We start from the raw sequence: 26,238 nt of genomic DNA, 5'->3' as shown, positions 1-26,238 counted from the left end.
GGGGGCGAGGCAGAGGGAGAATGCAGAGAGGCAAGGCTGCGCATGGGTAAGTCCCAGATTCTCATCACCCATCGCGATTCTCGACTCACTGGTGCATTCAGAGCCGCCACAAGGGGAGGACGATGGTGCAAAGTCACCAGACGCTTTGCTCCCATGGGGCCTTGCTCATGCACATTTAAACGTGCACATGGAAGTGTCGAGGTCTGGGGATGCACAGGTCAGTCAGAAGCCTCAGGTACTAGTTCCAAGTTGCTTTATTCTCTTCCAGGTTACATGCACAATTTCAGGATAGGTAGGCTACGTGGAAGGGAACACACAGGGCACACCTTCTCATGCATGTTGCAATTACCTACCTACTCCCATGACACATTGGACAGCATCCACTCGGGGGTTCAAGTCGGCATCCTGCATACCTATTAAACACTCCTTCAGCACTCGCACACATAGGATGCAGCACTTCTTTGCGCAAACACGATACAACTCCTCACACCTACACACACATAAGGGGAAATCTGAGCACTACCTGTGACGTCAGATATCCTGAGGGCTACATTCTTACTAGCTCGAACCGGGCTGACAGAAGGGAATTAACAGAAAGGGTGTGAGGAAGTAACCGTGACATATCCAGCCATCGCTTCAGAAGAGTTATATTATGCCCCTTGATGTTTTGCAACACATTCATCATGCAAAAGTACATTGGTTGTTTCCATATGTGTGGGTTGACATGAGGCTCTTACTAACAATTCCAATTACAGTGGCAAGTGGTGAGAGGAGCTTTAGTAAATTGAAACTGATAAAGACATACTTGTGCTCCACAATGGCTGAAGAAAGGCCATCAGCCCTTGCAATACTTTCAATTGAGAGTGAATTTATTGAAATAATTGATTATGCAGCAGCAATAAATGCTTTCGCATCAGCAAATTCAAGGAGAGTGCCCTTAACATAGACACAAAATTGACACATCTTTAAAAGTAGTATATACTGTTTGTGTACTCTGCTTTGTCCAGGGAGTTACTGCAAAGTTCTTGAATCATGATCTAATAAACCGATTTAATTTGTTTAGCAGTCATTTATTGACCTTGGGTAGGAGTTACTGAACAGTGTAGTTTGGGAGTAGCGTGTGGGGCGGGGGATATGGGGGTGCATTCTAGTGTTTCGCACTGGGTACCAAATGGACTCGAAACTGCCCTGGCTGTACCTGTGCTATGTTAAGTGTTCTTCCTCAATGCTTCGAATCAGTCTCTTATCCATGCTTGAGCATATGTTTATTTTTTGAGGTTGCGATTCAGAGTTGTGTGTCTATGCTATTGTATGTGTAGCCTTTTCATGCAGCTACCGACATGTGTCCCCTAATCTACACTTCAATCTTTGTACCTTCGTCCTGGCTGCTATTGCTGCAATGTGTCCTGTATCTATGGTAGAACGTAAGTACCCTCATCATGGACTGCTTATGTTGCCATTAAAGTACACATGTTTTTATTCGTCTGATTCCAGCTTGAACGAAGGAGGGCGGGGGGGGGGGGGGGCTCTAGGATGTCCCACCCTTAGTTTGATTGCTGCTAGGGCATCATATCGAGCTAACGGGTTGTGATTACCACACAGGTGGTGGATGTGACCAGTGATCCTCATTCTCTGTTTTGACTCTGCCCCAAGCCCCAAACTCTCTTTAGATGTTCCTGCACTAGACCAACTAGAATGTGATGACGACTTTTTGGATATAAAGATTCTGAGATCATGAAAGGGGTATTTCTGTGATGAAAAAACAACAGAATAGAAGTAGTGGCCACTTACAACCTTGTCTATTAAATCATAACACTGGGTTGATAGCTTGCTTAAAAGTGTCTGGCAAGGATATGTTTTTGATACACATTCAATATGTACAATACAAAATCATAATAATACCACTGAAATGCATAGTATAGCTATGAAGGATCTGTCAAAACTACGGCTACTAGGATTGCTATCGGAGGCTAAAAACCCAGCATGCATTTTACATAAAATTCGTTTTCTTGGGGGAAGGTTCTAACATTTTATTTGATTTGGAGATTAATTCTACGTTACAGGTATATTCAAGAAAACTGATAAGGGTGCATATTCAGCAAATAAGAAGGTAGGACATTTTGTATTCCCCAGAGTGGGGGCAGGGCGAATTGGATATGCAAGGCATAACATGCAATTTCGCCTGTTTGTATGCTTTGGGTTTCCACTCTGTATTGCAAATGTGGACAATTGTTTGGATGGGAGCCAACAGCACGTAAGTGCTGATGTTGGTAGTCCTCTTCATGCAACTACCATGTTTTATAAAAAATGAAACCCAGAATATTAAGGGTTGTAATGTTAAAGAAAGCAAGCAGTATCGATGTAGAGTAAGCATAGCCAATAAAAGCATTCATTCATGTATGTTTGGGTCTGAAGAAGACCATACAAATGCGTTTGCACTTCCAAGCCTTGCTCCTTAAAAAGAGCACTCTTCCAATTAAAAAGAGCACTCCTCCAATTGTGGGCTAAAGTACTAATTTGTGTTGGTTCAAACATGTTAGTAGTCTTGGGATTAAATGCAGGTAGAGTTGTCTTCCCATACAAAGTAGGTTACATTGAACTGCAGAGCGTATCTTTTTCCACTCTCTATGTATCTGGAAAAAGGAAGTTTGAGATGATTCCTGTTGGTGACGCCAGGGTTCCCTTGGCAGGCGTAGGTTGCGATCTTGTTACTGCAGAATTGTAATTAGACTGCTCTCTCCCCAAGAGTTCTACCTTGTCACTAAGGTAAATACCCAGCTTTAAGGCAAGATATCAAGCATTGGTCACTTGAATTGAGGTTGTATTTTGACTAATTAGTCCGTCTGCAGTCCTTCATTGTACTTGTATCCTTTGTGTCTATTATCATGTGTAACCTTTTGATTTTCTCTCCCCAGTTGCAAGACCGCCATTGAGGATGTCAGCTTTCCGTTCTGGAGTTTTGGTGTTGACGTCTCCGCTCTCCGCCTTGTCACAGCGGATTGCACCAATTCTGTCCTCTGCCTCTAGGATTGTGGAGGACACTCTGTACGTCCACCTGCAGCCAGGACTCTGCTTCACAAGCGGTGCCCAACCCAGGTCTGCTTACATCAATGCCACGCATGAAGTTTGCAGCCTCATCCGGAAGGTCTATTCTGATGCAGACATCCACAGCCACCTAGACGTGCGGGTCCTCCTTACCAATATCCGAAACCAGAATGTAAACCAGCACCCTCTCTCCTCTGTTCAGAACCTGTCTCATCCCCCAGAGGTTGTTCTAACAGACTTTCAAACCAGTGATGGGGGACAGTACAACCCAGTGAAACAACAATTGGAGCGTTACGCCACCAGCTGTTACAGCTGCAAACCTAACTTGATGTCTGTGCTGTTGTACCCCGAGTATGGTTTGCCTGATGAGTGCACTGATATGGAGGAAACTGACGATTCCAGTGGGGAGCTGGATAGTTACAGTGATGTGGTAGTGGGTGGAACCTTTGATAGACTTCACAATGCCCACAAGATCCTTCTGAGCGTCTGTTGCCTTCTGGCCGAATGTCGTCTCCTTATAGGTGTGTCTGACCGTGATCTTCTTAAAAGTAAGTAAGTGTCCCTGCCAAGGACTGTGGTTAAAGTTGCTGACTGAAGCAACTGTTATTCCTTCAAGGTTGTCCCCTTAAAACATTGCATCACTTGTACCATATGTATCACTTTTACCATATGTCGCTGCATTCATTATGAAATGACAAGGCTGTCACAGGGTTTGGTGTTAACGGGTAAAAGAAAATTGGCGAGGCTCCCTTGCTATTGTTTTCCACAGCACGAGTGGCACCATGGATTGGAGACATGAAAATCTCCCTTTTGAGTTTATGCGTGGACGGCACCCTCTGGATGCAGCTCTGCTTAGCTAACATTCTGCTGTTGGTTGATTGCACTTACCACCAAAATTGTTCAGTAAATCTGGAGACTGAACACACTGAAAATCTTGATCAAGATCATGTCGCAGTCTTCCAACGTGAATGTCATCTTCAACCTGTAGCTAGGGAAATTTGTGCACTCTAATCAGATGAAATCTGTGCACCTTGCTGCAAATGTAAGCTGCAATATGACATTTCCCTTAAAATACCCCCTGCCAGAAACATACCTTATTTCATGTGTGTGTTGCCTGTCTCTAAAGTACTGGATTCGCAAAGTTACAGTTCACAAGTAGTGGTTGTTTATATTGGCGAGGCAGACTGGATGCCCTGACCCACAGCTTCCTATTTAGAGTCAACTTCACTGTTTTAGGTTTCTGAAGCCTAGCATTTTGTGCAGAAATACTCACTTTGATGTGACTGTGATCTAGATTTTCACTTATCTAGCTACAATAGTTAGTATTAGATCATATTTTATGTATAGCGCTTCATGTCTGACTCCTGATTCTAAGTACTGTAAAAATCGACGTTATTACTACCAGATGTAATCGTACTATATATCAACCACACAAGGATGAAGGGCTGATTCAGCCCTGTTGAAAAATTTACTTGGAAATTGAAGGCTTGTACATATCAGAACTGAGCTTTTAACTTGCTGAGCTATTCAGTTGCAACATAATATGCTGTTTAATCAATTGTGCATTTAAAAATGAAAATATATTGGGATACCTATCCACAACACTCTGCTACCCCCTCCAGTCATTTGTAAAAAAATAATATATACCACTAGTATTATCACGTTTACTATCGGGCCATGGCCTATACCTCCATGCTTTAAGCACTGTAATGATAATGGTAATGTTAATAAGAAATATAACCCCCAAAGGCAATGCATTACCAAATGCTGTGGTATCTACAAGTAAGAAGAAATACCTGTTAAGATAGCTCAGCGGGCCAAGTGCTCAATGCTAGGATCTATGTCTGATCATGAGTCTTAGTAAGGTCTGCTCAACTTTTTTTTATCCTTCTGAGGTTGACAAATGAGTATTAATTTTGGTTGCCGGGTAATAGTAATTTGATAGGAGTGTTTTAAGTAAAGTGCTTTGGTGAAAGCGCTATATAAGTAATGGATTATTATAGATGCTTAAATGGTAACATCAACAAATCCTCAGAATAATGCCATGCTCTTAAATTAGTCACTTAATTGTGACTTCTGCGGCTACTATTCAACTTCCTACATGCTTGCATAATAATCCTATCCAATGTTTATTTACTTCCTTGAGCTGTTTATGAATCTTATTTTGTAATGTCTGAAGCTGGAGGAGACGGGCTTTGATTGCATTGGCACCTACTCCAACAATCCCAAGCAGCTGCTCGTTCCTTCCTCCTGCTGGTCTCTTGGTTGTCCTCCACAAATGACCTCACCCAAAAAACCCACACATCCCGCTTACTGTTCCCCCTCTTAATCTCTCTCGCTCCTTCTCAGTGATAGTCCTCTTTCCGTAGCCAATCTAGGCTGCTCTCCCTGCCCCAGTTTTGTATGTGCACGGGAAAGCTTTGAAAAGTGGCGCAAGAACCCCTCACTGGCTCCGCAGGTGTTCGCCATGTAATGGGGGTGTACCAAGTTTGTTACGACACTTGGTGTTTTGGGAGTCGTCCTTCCTTCTGGTATCGGTAAGTCTCCAACAATGTGCCTGGTGGTTTAATTGGTGATTATCTTTGTGCAGACTCCCTTCGATGTTCCTTGGCGGAACCGCACGTCTCTGTAATTACCACATCTGCTGATGGCTTCCTTGTGTGGATCTCTCCTTTCTGTTCTCCAGGCAGGTCTGCCCTGGATCTTCTGGGGTTAACGGTTGTTTCCTACCACTGGGGAGTTCTCATTCTTGATGTGAGTAATGTCAGTCTCTTAGGTTCTCTGATCCCGCTGGGGCGGGTAGCCTGATATTTTTGCAGAACCAGAGCAAGGAAAGACTAAGAGAAACACTAGCCAGCCTTTTTATCAAGAGTCATAGGGTAGGATATAAGCGTCTGAAGGCAAACATTCTGGCACAAAGGAGGGGCAGGAATTGGGGACCATCTCTTCTGCCACCATCCACCTGGGGGGTCGGGCAAGGACTGGCTCTGTATGCCTCCTTGATAGGCCTCCCACCCCCAGCTGAGAGGGCTTCCTGTCCTCCCCTCGATAATGCCAGGCTGCTGGCCTTGTCACATTATCTCCATCTATATATATATATATACACATGCTATGCATAGGCCGACATCTAAATGAAGTTGCAGAGCATTACAGTTGTTTTCAAAACTCGAAAAGGAACGTCGGCAGGGCGTTCCAGTAATACTATCTCTAATGTGACGTCCAAGGTACCCATGTTCTTTCATGCGTCACAGTCCCTCAGATTGTTTTTTCCGCCATCGGGAGCGGTCGCTTCTCGTAGAGTTCAATTTCGGCTGATGCCATTTGCTTATGAAAAGTTTAAATATAGTTACTCTTCCTGTCCTTTTCCTTTCCAACATAGACATATTCATCGACACGGTGGAAAAGACGAGACCAGACAACGTCGTTGGACGAAGTTTCGACTGACCCTTTCGGCCTTGGAAGGCCCATACAGTAGAGAGAGTCGCGGGGCGGTCATTGTACAATGCATTTTACCACACTTTCCCTTTATCGCCCAGCTGCCTTTCCCAGACATGGATAAGACCCCCTTTAAATTCTGCCCCACATATAATAAAACATTTCTGTGGATCGACAAGGACAGAGACAGAGTGTGCAACCTGTGTCTGAATCGCGACCACGACGAAGGGCACTGTCGATCTTGCAAGCTCTTTAAACCTAAGACCCTTAGAGATCGCAGAACCAAACGCTGGGCCCATCACGCCATGCAGGCCGAGGCCGCCATGGACGTGGAGGGAATCTCCAGCGACTGCATCGTCGCCGTCTTTTTGGACGGCGAGGTCGACTGGGAACATCCAAGCTTCGTCCAAGTGCAAGCCCCCGACCCTGGAAGATAGGCTGGCGGCTCTGTTGTAGGGACGACACCCGGCAGCAAGAGCACTTCCTCTTCCCACACTAAGCACACACCCTGCGGCGACGCGTCGGCACTGTGCAACCGACACCCACATTCAGTGTCTAGGGGGAGATCAGTAGATTCCTTGTCCTCTGGGCACTCGAGGTCCCGGTCGCCCCATGACAGGCCCCATAAGACAAAGGACGCCGCCCATAAACTCCTTCAACTGAACGTTGACTGACGAGGCGGAGGTCCCTTCCAATGCCGAAACTCGACATATTGCGTTGAAACAGGCTGGGAAGTCCAAGAACACAAGGTTATCTCACCTGGTTAAAAAACATGTTCCAGAAGGACTCTTTAAGCCTACTAATTCCCAAAAATCTTCGTCAAAAAGCTCTGATCATATAGACAAGTCTCATAAAAACAAAGGCAAGGCTCATATGGACAAGTCTACACCTTCAAAAGAAATTGGAAATGTCCCACAGGAAGGAGAAGAAGAAGAGGGTTCCTTAAGGTGAGGCCTTAAAAAATAAAGGCCTGCCCACTCCTACACCCCAAATCCCTGCTATACCCTACCTGGGTTTGAAATGGTGGCGAGCTTTGTATGCAGCATTGATACATCTGTTGCATTGCAAACTTGATTCGCACAAAAACATCTGTTTTTATTCATCATCAATGAATTGCTTATTCCAGATCAGTAGGCTGGAAATGATTTGTAATTTTGCACACAGCACTTTTATATTTCTAATGTTGGTATGCAATGTTTATTCAGAATTCATTGGAACTTTTCATGTACATTAAGATTTGATGTTTTGATTGTGTATGCACGAACATACTAGGATGATTAATGGTACTCATCTAGGGATTTACCTCAGTTGGAGTCCTTCTTCCTCTTTTTTTTGAACAGCAGTAGTTTTTCTCTATGCCATTCTTACCCCTAACTGCAGTTGGGGGTGTTTTTGGGACATACACTTTACTCTTGTGTATCTAAATTAATTGTGAACTTGGATATAGTTTTATTATGTATTGTGTGCTTTTTTCATGTTTTCGATATGTGATTAATAAAATAAATTATTTTTATATACCCTTGACCTGGCCTATCCCCTCCTTGGGCCTACCATTGTTGTCTAATTTACTTGCTTGATTGATTTAGCTAGTTTTTCCATGTGACCCACCTTCTTTGTTTACTCGATACTTACCTGGGGGTCATCCCCAGCTCGGCCCTATGGTCAGCAGAGGACATAGATAGGATGATGTCCAGAATTACTTTTTTTTTGCAGATTTCTTTGGAGAAAAAAAACTCAGGCAAAAGAAAATGTTCAAGTCACACCTCCTACTGCTCAGGCTTCAAGCTCTCAGCCCCTGGCTTCCACTTCCCAGCCACTGTCTTCATCCCAGCCACCAGCAAAAAGGTCTTGCACCTCTGCTGACCTTTATGACATCCATACAGACACTAAAGGGGATCATGAGGAATATCAATGGTATGATGTTGATAATGATGGTGATGATGATGAGGCAGAAGTGTATACTATGTCTTCTCCAATTGAACAAGGTTCCCCAGTTCCTGATTCTCCAGTGGATAATCCGCCCTTATTCAATGACTTGTTCATCAAAGCAGCTGAGCACTTCGTTATTCAAACACAGGAGTCTCAGCAAGACAAAGATCTTGGCAAAGAAATCCTGGGAGACAAAAAAAGCTGCTACCCAGTTCATCCCCATCTTGAAGTCGGTACAGAGAAGAATCCAACCTTCACTGGAGACACCCAATCAAACTAGCGCAGTTAACCCGTGGCTAAAAAAACTATTCCGCCCAGCGCCATCTGATCTTTTATATGTCGGGGGACAGCTTAAGCTGGATTCGCTAGTTGTCACAACTATTCGGAAGAGGGCAGGTACACCACTAGCCTCTTCAGAAGCTCCCCCAGACAAGGAGAGCAACAGTTGTATATCATGGGGAGGAAAGTTGCAACTTCGGCACCGTTTCAAACTAGGATGGCCAACAATTCCACACTGTTGGCGAGCTACGACTGCCATAAATGGGACGAGATTACGACTCTGCTCCAAAGCCATTAAAACCTAAACTTGCTCTAGTAGCAGCGGAGGGCAAAGCCACTGCCAGCTGCATTCTCAAGAACAACCTCGACGCAGCAGATAATGCAGGCCGTATTATTGTGGAAGGAACCATTCTCAAGCGCCACGCTTTGCTTCGCCAGTCCGGCTTCAAGCTTGAGACCCAGGCAACGTTGCGCAACATGCCAGTGGAACCAACCGTACTATTCGGCAAAGTGGTAGAGGAGGATCTCAAATCAGCCAAAGAGGAATATGATACCCTCAAATCCCTTGGGAAACTGACTAACCAACAACCTGGACAAAGGGGCGGGAACAATTTTTGCCATTTTCGCAGCCAAAGTTCCCAAAGATGGTCCAGATACAGACAAAATCAAGTCATCATGGAACAACTAGGGTCACGCGTCCCAGGGTTATTCAAGAGGCCAGCTCAGATCCCAAGGACGGGGGAGATCCTCCACATCTAGAGATGGAGGAACGCCTCCCAAACCATGACTGCCCGCTCAGGTCCCCTCCCATGCCTCCCCAGTAGGGGGACTGATTTTACACTTCACCCACGCATGGGAGGGAATAACCACGGACAAGTGGGTGTTATTTACAGTAGTGGGAGGTTATTTTGTGGAGCTCCTAGAAAAACCATCAAATCCCCCGCACCCCCCCGCGCCAAACGAAGACAACAAAGGAAGAACAACTCATCCTGGTAGAACAAGTCAACGCGCTACTCCTCAAAGACGCCATGTAGATTGTGCTGTCCAACGAGGTAAAACAAGGGTATTTATTTATTTGGATTTTTAAAGCGTCCGGCGGCCCGGAGACATCGTGGCGCTGTTACAGTATATTCACTTAGATACAGATTAAGACAAATACATAAGAGGTATAAATGCAGGTTCAAAGACCGTGTTGTAGAGGTGTTCCATGGTTACAGGGGAATACCCTAGACATCAAACATGGACAATATTAGTTAAATAGCTTGGTTTTTAATGCCTTTCCGAACAATATGAGAGAGTCTTCGCTTCTTAGACTGAGCAGGAGGGCGTTCCAGGCTTTTGGAGCTACCATTTTGAAGCTGGTGCCGCCGGCTTTGGCTCTATTGAATGCTGGGACTGAGAGTAGGTGAGAGTATTGGTCTCGTTCTGGTCTGTGGATGGGCACTTCATGTATTCTTTTGGCTAGGTAAGATGGGGCAGTCTGGGAGAGGCATCTGTGTTTAATCGTGAGGGCCTTGAATACTATGCACTCTCTAACCGGGAGCCAATGGGCATCTTTTCTCACCCGAGAGATGTGCTCCCTCCTAGGGATACTCTGGGCCGCTCAGAGGGCATTGTTTTGCATAGTTTGTTGATGTTATTGGCAGATGTGCCCAGGAGTAAGATGTTACAGTAGCTCTGGCAATGTTGAGATGGTTCTTTGAAGATGGGTGGGTTTTCACTGCATTTATGATTTTTATCGTGAGTGCAGCTGATTAAGAGATGGCACTGACTTGTATTTCCATTGATAAGGTGGAGACCAAGTATACTCCAAGGGTTTTTACTGCAGTAGAGACTGAAATCACAGTGTTCTCAATACTGACTGATCTGTATTTCTTGTCTAGTTATTTTAGGGACTCTTTGGGGTCTACCAGTAGGATTTCTCTTTTCTCCCTGTTTAGGCATAAGGTGTTGGCTGCCATCCAAGCCTGGATGCGCGCATATGTCTTCTGGAGGGTGTTGAGGTCTTGCTCATAGTCACCTGTTAGCAGGAGAAGAATGTGTGTGTCGTCGCATAGTTGGTAAAGGCAATGTCGAACTCTTCTAGGTCGTTGAAAAGGGGAAGAGTAAAAAGATTATAGAGAGTGGGGGAGGTGCAAGATCCTTGTGGGAGTCCACACCCAGTGGGGGGTGGAGTGGCTGATGCTTGATAATAAAAAACCCTCGTGGCTCAGCCCTCCAAGAAGGATATAATCCAGAAAGTTGCTTCTCGGGAGAAATGTGCGGTGTCCAAGAGGTGTTTACACAAGATCTTGTGGTGTTCCAGGCCAAAGGCAGCCGAGAGATCCAAGAGTAGGAGGAGTGAGGTTTTACCCTTGTCCATGGCATCAAGTAGCTTGATTCTTTAAATCAAGCAGGGCTGACTCTGTGCCGTGGGCGAGGACGGAAGCCTGATTGTCTTTTGCCAGGGTTGTTATGGGCTTCCAGGTAGCACTGAATCTGCAGATAGGCAGCCTTGTCCAGAATTAACAGACATCCTTGAGGGGAGGTAGGGACGGTGCTCGCAGGGAAAGAGGCATTAATAAAAGTCGTGAGAAATGGGTCTAGAGCTGCCGCACAGTCTTTAACTAGACTGACTGGGCATATGTCGCCTTTACAGAGCGATGGTTTAATATGCTTCATGATTAGTAGGACTTCAGGTATTGTTACTTCCCTGAAGGCAAAAGGTATAGGAGTGTTTATGCCATGTGAGCCATCTGAGGCTGGCACGGTGGCAGGGTGCCTTAATGTGGGTGAGGCGGCTTTAGGCAAGTTATCGAATTGTGTCTTGATTTTTTTTCTGGAGTGTTTTAATTTTGTCTAACATGGCATGTTGGATGTTGTTACACCATGTTTCATTGTTCTCGGTTGGTTGGGTGGAGGTGGGGTGGGGATAGTCGGCTCATTGTAAGTGGCGAACAACTCTTTGGATGGGGAGTTGGCGTTCTCAATTCTGGTGTTATTGGCAGCTGCTTTGGCTTTTGAAATGGCTTTTTTGTATTGTTTTGCAGCTGTCAAGTAGGTATCTCGTGTGGACGTGGATGGGCTTGTTTGCCATACAGTCAGTGCTGCCCGTTTGGCGGTGCGTATGTCTAAAAGTTCTTGAGTGAACCATGAGTTAGCATGAAGTGTATGCTTGGCTCGTTTCTTTTCCAGTGGGGCTACAGCGTCTACTATCTCTTTGAGTATGGCATTGTAGAGCTCTACTAGTTCTGTAGGGTTGTTTGAGGCAAAGAAAGATCTAACTATGCGCCCAGTATTAGACCTATGCCCTGCAAACACTTATGTAAAGCCACAAAAGTTCTGAATGACAACGCTACAAGCGGTCATTTCCCTGCTAAAACGGGGGTATTACATGGCAACATTGGATATGAAAAATGCTTATTTTCGTATTTCAATGCTCCCAGGGCACAGAAAACTCTTGCGGTTCAAAGTAGCAAACCAGCACTACCAATTCAAAAGTGCTACCCTTCGGAATAGCTTCAGCTCCAAGGGTATTCACCAAGGTACTGGCGGTGGTGGCGGCTCACCTGCGCAGGGAGGCAATCCCAGTGTACCTCTACCTGGACGACTGGCTGATCACAGGAGAAACACCCCATCTTTGCAGACAAAATGCACAAAAAACCATAAATCTTCGCTTTCAATTGGGCTTCTCAATAAACGAGAAAAAGTCAAGTCTTGTACCAAACACAACAAAGCACTTCCTAGGAGCTGTATTAGATACAAGAACGGGCTTAGCCTTTCCATCCATGGAAAGAGTGCAGAACATGCTTCAGCAAATACCCCAGTATCAAGCTGGTCTCCAGATAAGCGATCGCAAAGCAATGTGTTTGCTAGGCATGATGGCATCGTGCAAATATGTAGTCCCACACGCACGTCTGCGCGTGCGGCCATGAGTGTTTGGCGAAACAGTGGTCTCAGGCAAGTGGTCAGTGGGATGATCTAGTGGTTGTTTCGCCAACACTAGTTCAAAACCTATGCTGGTGGTCAAGAGACAATACGTTAAAGGGAAAACCCTTCCACGATCCGGAAGAACAAGTGATTCTCACAACAGACGCATCACTCTCCGGGTGGGGGGCTCATTACCTTCACCACACAGCACATGGTCTGTGGACTCCTATCACGGCACAGAACCATATCAACCTGCTGGAACTACTAGCAGTATTCAAAGCACTTCAATCTTTCGAAGAGCAACTGACAAACTAGTCAGTTGCAATTCTAACGGACAGCCCAACTGTGTTGTTCTACATCAACAAACGGGGGCACACACTCTGTCCAAGTTGGCGCAGAAAATATGGAAATGGGCACTCGGACGCGGGATATCGCTATCCTCCCAACACGTTCCAGGGGTACTCAACACTCTAGCAGACTCTCTGAGCCGAGATCCCCTACTAGAGGAACACAAGTGGCAACTAGACTCCAGCGTCGTAGACCACATCTTCTCTCTGTGTCGTTATCCCACACTAGACTTGTTCGCTACAGGAGAAAACGAGCAATGCCCAGACTTTGCGTCCAGGTTCCCCCAGCCAGACTGCAAGAGGAATGGCCAATGGATGAATTGGTCAGGGAAATTTGCTTATGCTTTTCCCCCCCGACTCCATTATTGAGCAGGATAGTGAACAAGATGCACAGAGAACAGATGACGCTCATCCTAGTTGCTCCCATGTGTACGAGACAACCGTGGTATCCACATCTGCTCAAACTAGTAATGTGCGATCCCATCAAACTCCTGTGTCAAACAAACCTGTTAACCCAACACGGGGGACCAATAGTGCACCCACAACCACACTCAATGAACTTGGCAGCATGGCTCCTGAAGTCCTAGAGTTCGGACACCTTAATCTACCACAGCGGTATATGGATATCCTCAAGGAGGCACGAAAACCAAACACTACACACTGTTCTTTCGACAAGTGGAGGAGATGTGTAATTTGGTGCCAGTCAAAATAAATAAACCCCACAGAATGTACTCCTTCACTCCGCGTAAACTAGATGCTCCACTTGTTAGATTCGGGGTTAGTATTCAACTTTATAAAGGTCCACCTGGCGGCTTTATCAGTTTATACCACCTCTCAAAGTAAAGTGTTGTGGTGGGAAATTCACGTCATAAAGGGATTCATGGAGGGAGTAAAAAGACTCCACCCTCCATTTCAAACCCACCGCCAGAATGGAATCTCAATGTAGTACTAGCAAAGCTCATGGGGCGCCCATTCGAGCCTATGCATAAGACAAGTCTCAAACCCCTGACATACAAGACTGCCTTCTTAGTGGCTATTACTTCCATAAGAAGAGTTGGTGAATTGCAAGCATTGTCAGTGCAGGACCCTTTTTTTACTATCCATAAAGATATTTTGGTTTTACATACTCATCCTAGGTTCTACCCTAAATTCATTTTCAAATTCCACGTGAACCATTGTATTGAGCTTCCGGCTTTCTTTCAGAATCCAACTAGCTCAGCTGAGGTAAAACTCCACACACTGGATGTGAGGAGGGCGGTCCTTTACTACGTAAACAAGACCCGGCTGCTTAGGAAAACAACAACTGTTTGTCTCCATAGGACCAGGCAGAGAAGGAGATCGCATTTCCAAGAATGCCATCTTCAGATGGATAGTCGGATGTATACAACTATGCTATTCATTATCAAACAATACACTGCCCTTTACACCAGGAACTCACTCCACACGGAGCACAGGAGCTACTCTGGCTTTTATCGCAAATGTCCCCTTAGACCGCATTTGCAAAGCAGCTACATGGAGCTCAATACACACTTTCACTCAGCACTTCTGCATTGACACCCATTCCAAAGCAGATGCACAGGTGAGACAAGTGGTTCTAAAGCATCTATTTGCTGCTGCTCCTCACGATCCACCACCTTCTCCTAACACTGCGCGCTAATCTATGCCTAGCATGTGGTCTAAGCATGTTCCACAAGCCTCAGAAGGGATACATTACTCACTGTAATCGTATTTCTGATGCTTGTATCTGCTTAGATTCACATGCGCCCACCCTTCCTCCCCTGAGAGAAGGTGCATACATGTTATGAGCTTTATCTCTGCTTTGATACACCTAGACTCACGCTACACTTCATGAAACCTCATGTCGGAACAAAACAATCTGAGTGACCTCGACGTGTGAAGGACCATGGGTACAGTGGACGTCACACTAAGGATATTATTACGCCCTGTCGACGTCCCTTTTCGAGCTTCGAAAACAACTGTAATACTCTGCAGCTTCCACTAGATGTCGGCTTACGCATAGCAAGTGAATCTAAGCAGATGCAAGCACCAGAAATACGATTACGGTGAGTAATGTATCATATATATTCTATATATTACACGGCCACTGTAGTGGCCGTGTAGTTATGGTTAAGTTGCTGTTTCCATAGGAAGAGCACTTTTTGGGCGGATTCTAACTTCGCTGCCCTTGGATGAATCCTCACCAAACTTTGCAAGAAAAGTATATGGGCCACTCTGAATATTTTTGCAAAGTGGAGATGTTTGGTGCAGGCGGGCAAAAGTTACAGTGGGGGTCCCAAAAGGTCTTTTTTTCCCATAGACTGAATGGGGGAAAAACTTTGCGCACGGCTACAGGTCAAACCGCTGGACGGATTTTGACGAAATCTGCGGCAGGTACAGGGGCTTGGTCCAGAAAGCGTGCTTTTGTAAATTTGGTGACCAGTCGTGCAGTATTTTTCTTTCTAATTATCAAAAAGTAGGTCTGGAAAAATTAGTGATATCTATGTCCGCTCCGCGGTCACACTTGCCTGTTCGGTCCATGATCAAGATACCGATTGGCTAAGGGGCTGGCGTCATGACCGCGGACACGCGACGTCTCTGCCCATTGGCTGCTGTGAGACGTGTTCTGCGTCAGATTGTTTGGATGCGACCGACATCTTGGATCCGCCAAAAGCGGAGCAACAACCAGCGTACACATGCTCTATTCATGAAACTCTTTTGCTGTGTCACACAGCATTGGGAAAGGTTCAGACAGTAAGACATGGGTGATCAATGCATTTGTTCATGATGTAATTTCTATGGACACCTTGTACGCACAGTAAATGTGGGGTGCACTAACGATAGCACTTCAGTCCATGCAGTGGACAGGAAACTTGTAACTGTTGAAAGCACACGCGTATTGGTAGGCAACATTGAAATTAACAACATGCCGTGAATGCATTATTTTTTCCGATGGCTATTATTATATTCATTGGTACGCCACCATGGGTGTCAAATGCTACAGTGGTTGTGGCCAGGGCCTAGAGTCTTGGATGCATGACCGTCGCCCAAAGGCCTTACTTCCAAGACTGTAGGCCCTGGCCACAACCACCACCGCCGCATGTGCCACCCATGCATACACCCGTAGTGTTGTGGATTGATTGTCAAGTTGTGGGGAGTGCGTGCAGTGTTGGGTGCATGGCCAAAGGCCAAAGGCCATGCGCCCAAGAACAAAGTTATAAGTACTAGACGTGGAAGCCACTGCACACCCATCCCATGTAAGATCTACAGGCATACAACTAGGAGTGAAGCCTCTGGGCAGATGCACTGAAGGATAACCTATAGAATAACCCCCACTACCACACATCACTGTGGTGGTTGTGGGGAGACCCTGCACTCGGGTGCATGGCCAAAAGCCATGCACCCAATAATACACTAATACCTTCTTAATGACGTATGTTCTATGGCCTCCTTGTACGCACAGAAAATGAGGGGTCCAATAAGGCCAGTATTTCAGCCCGTGCAGTGCACGGGGGAGTTGTTACAGTTGTAAGGACACGTGTGGTGTTGGGGAACATTGAAATTGACAGCATGCCGTAATTGCTATACTTTTTCCTAAGGTTATTGAATTCATCAATATGCCGCCATGGGAGGCACATGCTACGGTGGTAGTGGCCAGGGCCTAGAGTCTTGGATGCATGGCCGAAGGCCTTACTTCCAAATCTCTAGGCCCTGGCCACAACCACCATGGCATCTGCCACCCATGCATACACCCGTAGTATTGCTTTTCGATTGGCAAGTAGTGGGGAGTACGTCCAGTCTTGGGTGCATGGCCAAAGGCCAAAGGCCATGCACCCAAGAACAAAGTTATAAGTACTAGACGTGCAAGCCACCTCACACCCATCCCATGTAAGATATATGGACATACAGCTAGGAGTGAAACCTCTGGCCAGAAGCACTGAAGGATATCACACCTATAGAAAAACCGCCACTACAACACATCACTGAGGTGTTTGTGGAGAGACCCTGCATTCTTGGGTGCATGGCCAAAGCCCATGCACCCAAGACTGAAGTCATAAGCAGTGGAGTTAAAGTCAATATGGGTGTGGTGTAATGCGCTAGTTGTGTTGACGCCCTAGTGTCTTAGCTTCATGGCTGCAGACGATGGTCCGAAAAGTAAATTTATAAGTAGCTAATTTACAAGGACCATGGTTTTGATATGCAGCGATGGTTGTGGATAGGAACTATACTCCTTGTACCTTGGTCGTAAGGCGTAGGTGGTAGGTTACACACCGAAGATGCAAGAGCCAGCCTACAGCCACTGCAGCATATTAGTACCATAGATTAGACGTGTAGATTCCCATGCGTAGAAAATGACTGCCATTACACTTACTCTTTACTTTGTTCAGAATCTACATCAATTTTTTAAGTGGCTTTCGTACTTGGCGGAAGTATCACTTTTTCCATTTCTGTGATGAAAGAAAAAGGTGTGTTAGTGTTTGCATTTTTTGAAAATTTACTACATTGCATAATAGACAGTTAACTTTTTAAAAAAAACATTTTTTACCCTCATATTTAGTTTACAAACCAGTGTACTGTGCATTGCGCTCAGTTTCTGTGTTTGCTTTTCTAATCCTTGGGTCTGGGGAAAGAAATCCTTGTCGGATTTAAAAAAAAAAAACCTTTGTTTCCTATGGTACTAACTACTTCCTTGTTTCCTTTGAGTGTTTCCTTCATCTTTCTGATCACTGTTATGTTTGTTGCCTTCCTGCCCATTTTTAACAGTTAGATACCTGTGGGCATATGTTAACTGTTTGTAGTCTTTCACATGATTTGTTGACAATCTTGACGTACACATTATTTCGTAAATTTTGGCTTTAAGAAAATTAAATACGCATTTGTTAGGTTAGCTGGCAATCTCTGCTTTAGAGTAATGGTGCTATCATTCCATTCGAACCATCCAGAATTCTTTTTAATGTATGCAGTGTAGTGACCTGCATTGGTTGTAGCTCCTGCGTAGATTATTCCTACTGTAAAGGTTTTCTTTCCAAGTGACACTTGACCGTGTGTAAATCCAGTTAGTTTGCAGTTGTTTTTGGTGCCATCTGCATTATAACGTAGAAGCATAAGTATTATGTAGGCACTATGTGATTGTATCAGTAAGGTGGAGCGATTGTCTGAATTGCAAATACTACATAATCTGCCATGGTTTGCATTTTGTACAAGTTGCTGAAATGGAATGCTCTCACAATTTGGTATGGAAACATACACAAATCGCTCATTTGGGATTTCTTCCTGTATCACTTTGCTACAGAGAGTGCATGTATGTTTCCACATGTATGAAATTTGGAAGATTTCATTTACAGGTATGCTTTTGTTTTCCAATACCAATAGTATGTACATTAGAAATTCTTGTGGATCTTCTTGTGAGTTCATAGTGAATCTCACCCTTCCAACACAGTCGTCCAATTGTTGCCTTACTCCATGAACACTGTATGTGTTGTCAGGATTGCTTGTTGCATTTCTATGCAGCACTAACATTTGCAAACACAATTGGTCTGTACTGTGCAGGTAAATATTGTTAACAATTGGTGGCAATTGAAATAGAATATTCATTGCTACATTTGCATAGCAATTTACCCCACTTTCATTTGCAAATTTGAAAGGCCCAGCAAGTTCTGTATCTGAGTGCATTTTTCGGTTTTTCTGTTGCTTCTTTGCCGACGTCCCTGGTTTACATTCCCTAATAGGTTGTTCTATGTTTGCGGCAATTGATGAAACGTTACCTTCTTTTCTTTTCTTTGCGGAATTTGCTGTTGAATTCTGTTGCATTTCTGTTTCATTTACTTTTCTTTTACCACGTTTCACTTTATCTGGAAGACGGTATTGTTTCAGATGAGGGGTGTACAGTGAACGCAATCTATTGTATTCTAGAATGTAAGGAATATCAGCTTTGACTTTACTTGAATCAAAGTTTATTAGCAATAGACCGTCCAGTGTACGTAAACGTGATAATGCTTCGTAGCTCATGCCTTCCTTAAACACTGTGTTTCCGATATCTATCAATGCTTTGTCTAGGGTAAAACCTTGGGATTTATGAATGGTAACTGCATATGCAAGATTTAGAGAAAATTGCTCTCTACGTACATACCTGTCTTTGAAGAGAAGGAATCGAGCAATTGAGCGCCCTATCCTTTTCACTTCTGAAACTTTATCAAAGCAAATATTTACAAACTGAATGTTGCTATCATGTGGGTATGATTGAAAGCCAACAACTGTGCCCAGTGCTCCATTAACTAGCCCTTGCTCTACGTCAAGGTTACGTTTAAGCATTACTCGACAATTTAAGGATAATTTCAATATTTTTTCCAACCCAGCTATGTTGGAGATTGAATTTTCTAAACTATTTAGTCTTGTTGTGGCTTGCTCACACATGGGTACTGTCATACCATGTACGTCTAGTTTGTCTGTGGCGCTAATTTCTATTATTGGTTGCATTTCTTTCTTTAACATTGTTTCATTGAATTTGAAACAGCTTGCAAGAGTTGTCATTAAAGGAATGGTTCGGTCAGAAATTTTTATTATCCCTACGGGTCGGCCATGTGTTTTTAAGCCTAAGTCGGTCGATATTAGAAAAATTTCCTTTGGACCTTACCCGAGTTTTCGTCCATTAAACAAAAGCGAAAACAAGCAGTAGGGTGCCGCCATTTTGTGATAATCTTATCACTTGCCGCATCGCCTGTGTGCCCTGCTTTTGCGGCACTAAATCATACCCCTGAGCCTGTCATCAGCAGACGCGTACCACCCATTTCACAACGCCAAAGCACGTCTCCTGTCAACATTCGCTGCGCTTCAGCTAATGACTTGTCGCCATGGAAATGGCAGGACGCCTCTTTACTCAATAAGTATAAACAGACCATTTGACAACACACAGCAGCAGATTTTCGATTCCATTCCTCTCTCTGTGTTACTTTGAGTATTCTGTGACTCGTTTCTGTGCTCTGGTCAGCTACCTTCGCCGCTTGTAACCCGTGTGAACAGATACCAGTACCATCGCTATAAATTATTTTAGTTTGTTTACCACACAATGGCTACAATAATGCCCTACATGAACGAGCCCGAGTATACCGAGGAGGAACTACTGGAAAGGGAAACATGCGAAAACGATGGGGCTTCGGACGGCAGTTGGCAGGACCAATCAACGGATGAAGACACTGGACCTAATCGCATGGACAGTGTTTCCACCTGGTGCACATGCAATCGGTGCGAGCTAATGCCAACCGAGGACGAGAACTGCTGCTGCTGTGAAAACTCTGGATGCGTGGCCTACATTTCGGAAGTCGAGCCACGGCCGCAATGTATCACCGAGCTGCCAGACTTCAGGGCAGCCTGCCTCACATGGTCCGTGTTGAGGATAATGATGGTGCTTATGCACGAACTTCGCGCAACTGTTCGTCCTCGTAATCCGAGTAACGAGTAAGTATTCTCTTGTTGTGATGCCACTACTATTTCATAGTAGTCTCGTATATTCAAAATGACATCTACATATTGTAAAGCATGAAATTCGTTCAATAGTGTGCAGTGTCTAGATAGCATTTGTCTGAGCAGAATGCCATTAGTTACAAGAATTGTCATTGACAACAAAGGTTTAATAAACTTATCTTGGTCATTTAAAAACAGTTTGTATCATTGTTTTTCACAGGTGGTACAGGCTAGTGTCCTATCGTTCCTTTACATGGTGGCTTCACGGGAGGCTTGGACACCGCGTTCGAAGAGTAATTCCCGCCTGTGCCGTTCGTGCCATAAGACTAACTTTCCCCAGTGACAGCGGTCAGTACAGGGGATTTTCCCTCGCTGTGCTGCAACCTGACCTGTACAATGTGTAAAGTTTTGTATTTTTGTGCCATCAAAATAAGAAACAAAATAAAACACCACATATATTTTAACAACGGTTGTTTTGATTTTTTAAATGAATCAAGTGTGTCTCCATTCAAGAGTCTTCCTGTGCCTTGTCTGCACGCCCCAGGCCCATCCATCCCACCAACCTCTATCAAAGGTGGTTAGCGCCAGTGGATGCGCGCTGCCATGGGGGGCTGTCAGGGGCGCAAACAGCCAAGGTGCCAAACAGCATGTACACTTCAAAAGGTATCCCACGCCCATGGGCCATTGCTCACCTGGCCTCCTCAGACCCCGTGTCTCCCGGCAGGCCTCCCCTGAAGCAGACCGCCCCCTGCAATCCACAGAAGTGTGTCTCCATTCAGCAGTCTTCCTGTACCTTGTCTGCAGGCCCCAGGCCCATCCATCCCACCACCATCTATCAAAGGTGGTTAGCGCCAGTGGATGCACGCTGCCATGGGGGGCGATCAGGGGCGCAAACGGCCAAGGTTCCAAACAGCATGTACACTTCAAAAGGTATCCCACGCCCAGGGGCTGTTGCTCACATGGCCTCCTCAGACCCTGTGTCTCCGGCCAGGATCCCCCTCCTCACGCTGGCCGCCCCTCAGCAAACCACATAATACCACGACATATACATGTCATTCATTCACAAACACACCCCTGTTTCTAATACTTTATAAACCACTTGGTATGTCTCATGAGAACATCTTTGTGCTTTGCAAGTCCACTCCTGAACATGCTACCTGAGAACCACTCAGATCGATGCTAATCTGCTCGTCGTCGTGCTATCTGTGAACTTCTGGGACCGCTTCGAGCAAACTCGTCAGTGTGCTAGCTGTGGCCATCTTCCTGTTCTCCTGCCACAAACTACTGGGCTTGCTGAATCTGTTTGTTGGTCAAGGTAAGGCCATGTATCACAGTCATATTTCGGTCATTTTTAAATTTCTATCTATTTGCGAGTAGAGTTCTCAATAGTGCTATGTTCATTGGCCTCATTGCGATTGACTTCAGTTTCAATTGTTATGCTATCAATAGATCTATTTATTTTCATCTGTGTCAATTGTCATCGAATTGCATCCTTCGCGGGTCCTGTCTATAATGTAAGCATGTTTCCTTCTCGTGCAAGACAGTACATCCAAGGGACGAGTCACATGTTCAGAGTTTAGTTCCATCATTATTTAATTTGTGAAAGTAATGCAAATACTAATCCGCACTTGATGAGCTGGTATAGTTCCGGCGACCAAAACAAACCTTGCATTGAACATTGTACAGTTCATTTACTTTTTTATGGCATTTTTATTCATCAAGGTTTTATAATAATCTTGATATTTACTTTTCAGAATTTTCAACAATGCATGCCTGTTCGATTAGCGGCTGCCCTTCGAAGACCCATGCTAAATCTGAAGGCACTACAATGCATGCATTCCCTAAAACTGTTGATCGAATAAGAGAATGGGTCAGATATTGCGGATATCCACCGGAAGAGCTTGAAAGTAGAGTCCAACAAATCTTTGAGGACAAGAGGGGTGATCGATACCACTTCTGCAGCTGGCACTTTTCCTCGAACATGTACACCACATCTTGGGTAACAAAGAAGAATAAACTGCGAACGACACGAAAATTGCTCGCAAATGCTATTCCCACTCTATTCGTCCACATTCCGCCACTGGTGAGTCAAGTGTCCGGATTTAGCTTTAGGCCTTGCGGTAGTGTGTAGGTAGCCAAATGGATTCATTGATATTTTTGGTGTTGTCTCCCTTGTAATACTTTCGATATTGATATGAGTGTATATCTTTTTGAATAATGACATTTATCAATACATTATTTATTTATTTTTTTAATAGCCCTCAAAGGAAATCTATTTATGGGCACAGGGAACTGTTCAATAGCATTATTCTCAAGTATTCTGTCGCCTTACATGGCAATTTTTAATATTGGCATTTCATTATCAAACAATAATTTACCTTTACAACTGCTTGACTATCCACTGAATCTGAAGCAAGAACATTCTACATCCGTGGCATGCCCGCAGTTATCAACCACTTCTTGCGCATATCAGGTAATCTTACTTAGCTATTACGCTACAGACTTGTTTTATGCATGTCAAGTAATAGTTTTTATGTATCGTGTAATTATTTTACTGAATGTTTGGTTAGTGCTTTCCAATTGATCTACACCTTAGTTGTCGTCCCCTAGTGCTTGTTTACAGTTATAATTAGTGTTATCCATACTAATGCAAGTACTGTCTTTCAGGGAGATGCTGAAGCGTCCACCACATTGACAACATCCATAGATATTCTTCAGCAGCACGAGGTATGGATACTGACGGCTCCATCGAACTAGATCATCAGAGCTGGAATACTTGTCGTTTGATTGTTCTACACAATGTTTCATTCGTGGTTAGCCATTGATATGTATCTGTGCGGTCGACCCCAAGTGTGTGTTATGTTTTCAATATTGTAATCCTTACTAATGCAAGTACTACGTTTCAGGTGGTAGATGGAGCGTCAACCCCTGCACTTGATGCGGAGCCTGACATTCAAGTAATTCCAGGGGAAGTGGAAGCGGGACCATGCGTATACGAATCGGTGCAACAGCTTTCAGAAGTGCGCACTACATTTACAACATCCATAGATATTCCTCAGCAGCACGAGGTATGGATACTGACGGTTCCATCGAGTGTGATCATATAACATGATTCCATTTGCTATACTTTCTTCCTTATTAACGCAAGTACTGTGTTTCAGGGAGAAGACGGAGCTTCCTCTACAATCACAACATCCCATTTAGATGATTCAGATGTAAATAAATCGGAGAAATAAGTCGATTAAATCGGATCATATTTAGATATCCATTGATTCTTTTAGACAATGCATCATTTGTGGTTATCTCTTTATATGTACCTGTGCCGTCGTCAAATGTGTGTTATGTTTACAATATTGAAAACCATACTAATGCAAGTAATATGTGTTTCAGGGAGTTGCTGAGGTGTCCTCTCCAATAAAATCATTCATGGCAGTCTTTGCGGAGCCAGAGGTATGGATACTGACAGTTCCATCGAACTAGATCATCAGAGCTTGAATACTTGTCGTTTGATTGTTGTACACAATGTTTAATTCGTGTTTAGCTATTGAGATGTACCTGTGTGGTCGTCCTCACGTGCGTTTTATGTTTTCAATATTGTGATACATAGTAATGAAAGTACTATGTTTCAGGGAGTTGATGGAGCGTCATTCCATGCTGTCTATGCGGATCCAGAAAATATAGTTGTTGCAGCGCAAGAGGAAGGGAAGACATGCGGAAACCAATCGGAGCAACAGTGTGCAGATGTTGAAGTTCGAGTCAAGAAAGTTGCAAAGAAAAGAAAACAAAATAAGGTTAGTTACAAACAGTTCATATTTTTATAAATTGTTTTGTGCTGGGGACTATATTATGTTTTTTTTCTGTCAATTGTACTATACTTTATCTTGTGTTTAAACTGAACATCCCATTTCCAATCTGTCCTCTAGTTACCCGTGGGTGTACGAACTATACATACACTGACAGTGAAGCAAATGAGAGATGTTGCTTGCCAGACCATTTACACTATGGAGGAACTATTAATTCAGGCGCGGTGTGTTCAGACTCGAGATGCGATTGTCCAATGGCCAGAACATGAATTGAATGTGTCCGGATAATCCAGCAAAGTTTTATTGGACCATTGCTACAGTGCGACTGTACTACCACAAGAAGATGATACTGGATGTATTCACGATAGCTCTGAAGTAGTCGCAGATCAATTCACACAATCTACACCAGCAAAAAAAATGCCACCCAAAAAGCTGTCGACATTGTTGTGTTCTCCCATCAATGTTCAAGTAACAGATGTTGAAATGGCAGAGAATGAACCAGCAGCACTATTCACCGACGCATCAGAACATGATATCAGCGATATTGGTTTCAATTCTGGTGATATGTACACAACGATACAGTCCGAAACAACTGTGATGCAGGATGACAGTCAAATGCAAGAGGGCAAATGCATAGTATTCGACAGTTGTTTGATGGATATTATAAGTATGCTGAAATGTGGGCATTCAGTTAGAGGGGAAGTATGTGGGAAGACATTGATTCATGTGACTGGTCAAACACAAGGCACTAACGTCAAAATAAATGCCGCCTGTACATCACATCACACGTTCTCCTGGTCTGCACAACCGATGCTTGGGAAACTGCCAGCAGGCAATCTACTGTGTGCAGCTGCCTCACTTTTTAGTGGGTCCAGTTTTCAAAAGTTAGAGTCTTTCTTTCAGTTTGTGGGACTCCATTTCATTTCTAAAACGCAGTACTACAAATTCCAACATGATTATCTATTTCCGGCCATTAGTGATGCTTGGAAAATTGAACAATTGTCTCTAGAAAGTACATTCGAAGGCAAACGATTCAGGCTAGCCGGCGATGGACAGTGCGACAGCCTGGATTTTCTGCCAAGTACTGCACCTACCGCTTTCAGGACATGGATAGAAAGAAAATTGTGAGTTCGGTGATCGTGCAGGTGTCCCAATGTAAATCCTCAGTGGCCATGGAGAAACTAGGATTTATAAAATCATTGGAATATCTACAATCGAGGGGAATGCACATCAACCTCATAGCCACGGACAGACACGTTTCAATAGCTAAGACAATGAGAGAGCAGTTCCCACATATTAAACATCAATGTGACGTATGGCATCTTGCTAAATCAATCAATAAGAAAATCTCGGCTGCAGGGAAAAAAAAAGGTTTGGAAAGTATTTCACAGTGGTCCCAGTCTATCAGCAACCATGTGTGGTGGAGCTCCAAAACTTGTGAAGGGTCAGTGGAAATCCTACTTGAAAAATGGCGGTCACTGATGCACCGCTGGACAGAAAACCAACATTTCCACCAATGTGAACATGGCCCTTTGTCCCCAGAGGAGGCACGGAAGAAGAAGTGTTTGATTCCATCTTCATCTACACACAAGCCATTGAGAAGATTGTTTTTGATAAAACTCTATCAAGAGATTTGAGGGGACTGACCGAATTCTGTCACACAGGAGGTTTGGAGGTGTTCCACAATATGTGCCTAAAGTACAGGCCAAAGCGATTGCATTTCGGCATACAGGGCATGAAACATATGACTCTACTAGCGGTCTTGGCCCATAACAAGAATGTGTGCCGTGAACAATCTAGGACTATGTAGGGATGCTTCGCTACACTACGGCCTTTGCAAAAAGAAGTAAGAAATGGGTGGTCAAACCAGTATATTAGGAAATGGAGTTCGACTTTGTTAAAGGCCTTATTGTTAATGAACTAGAGAAGCACACACATGGAATTTTGAGCAATTCTGTGCAGAGCACAGATACATTACCGCCAAACATTGCCACTGTGCATGTCCACCCAAAGAAGAGCTCGTTGAGAAGTAC

At 44.3% G+C, this 26,238-nt stretch overlaps 1 protein-coding gene across 2 annotated transcripts in view; it reads left to right on the top strand.

Moving 5' to 3' along the window:
- COASY (Coenzyme A synthase) overlaps positions 1-26,238 on the top strand; it is a 378,965-nt gene that overhangs the window by 100,052 nt on the left and 252,675 nt on the right. For both annotated transcript variants that reach the window (XM_069634430.1, XM_069634431.1), the window contains exon 2: positions 2,916-3,593. In XM_069634430.1, the coding sequence (XP_069490531.1) occupies positions 2,936-3,593 (658 nt within the window). In that variant the 5' untranslated portion in view covers positions 2,916-2,935. The remainder of the gene's footprint in view (positions 1-2,915; positions 3,594-26,238) is intronic.

The sequence above is a fragment of the Ambystoma mexicanum genome, chromosome 13 (assembly GCF_040938575.1).
Source record: "Ambystoma mexicanum isolate Mex_15411 chromosome 13, UKY_AmexF1_1, whole genome shotgun sequence".
In the NCBI taxonomy this organism is placed as follows: Eukaryota; Metazoa; Chordata; class Amphibia; order Caudata; family Ambystomatidae; genus Ambystoma; species Ambystoma mexicanum.
Note: the sequence above shows the minus strand (reverse complement) of the source record. Positions and strands in the feature narration are given on the sequence as shown.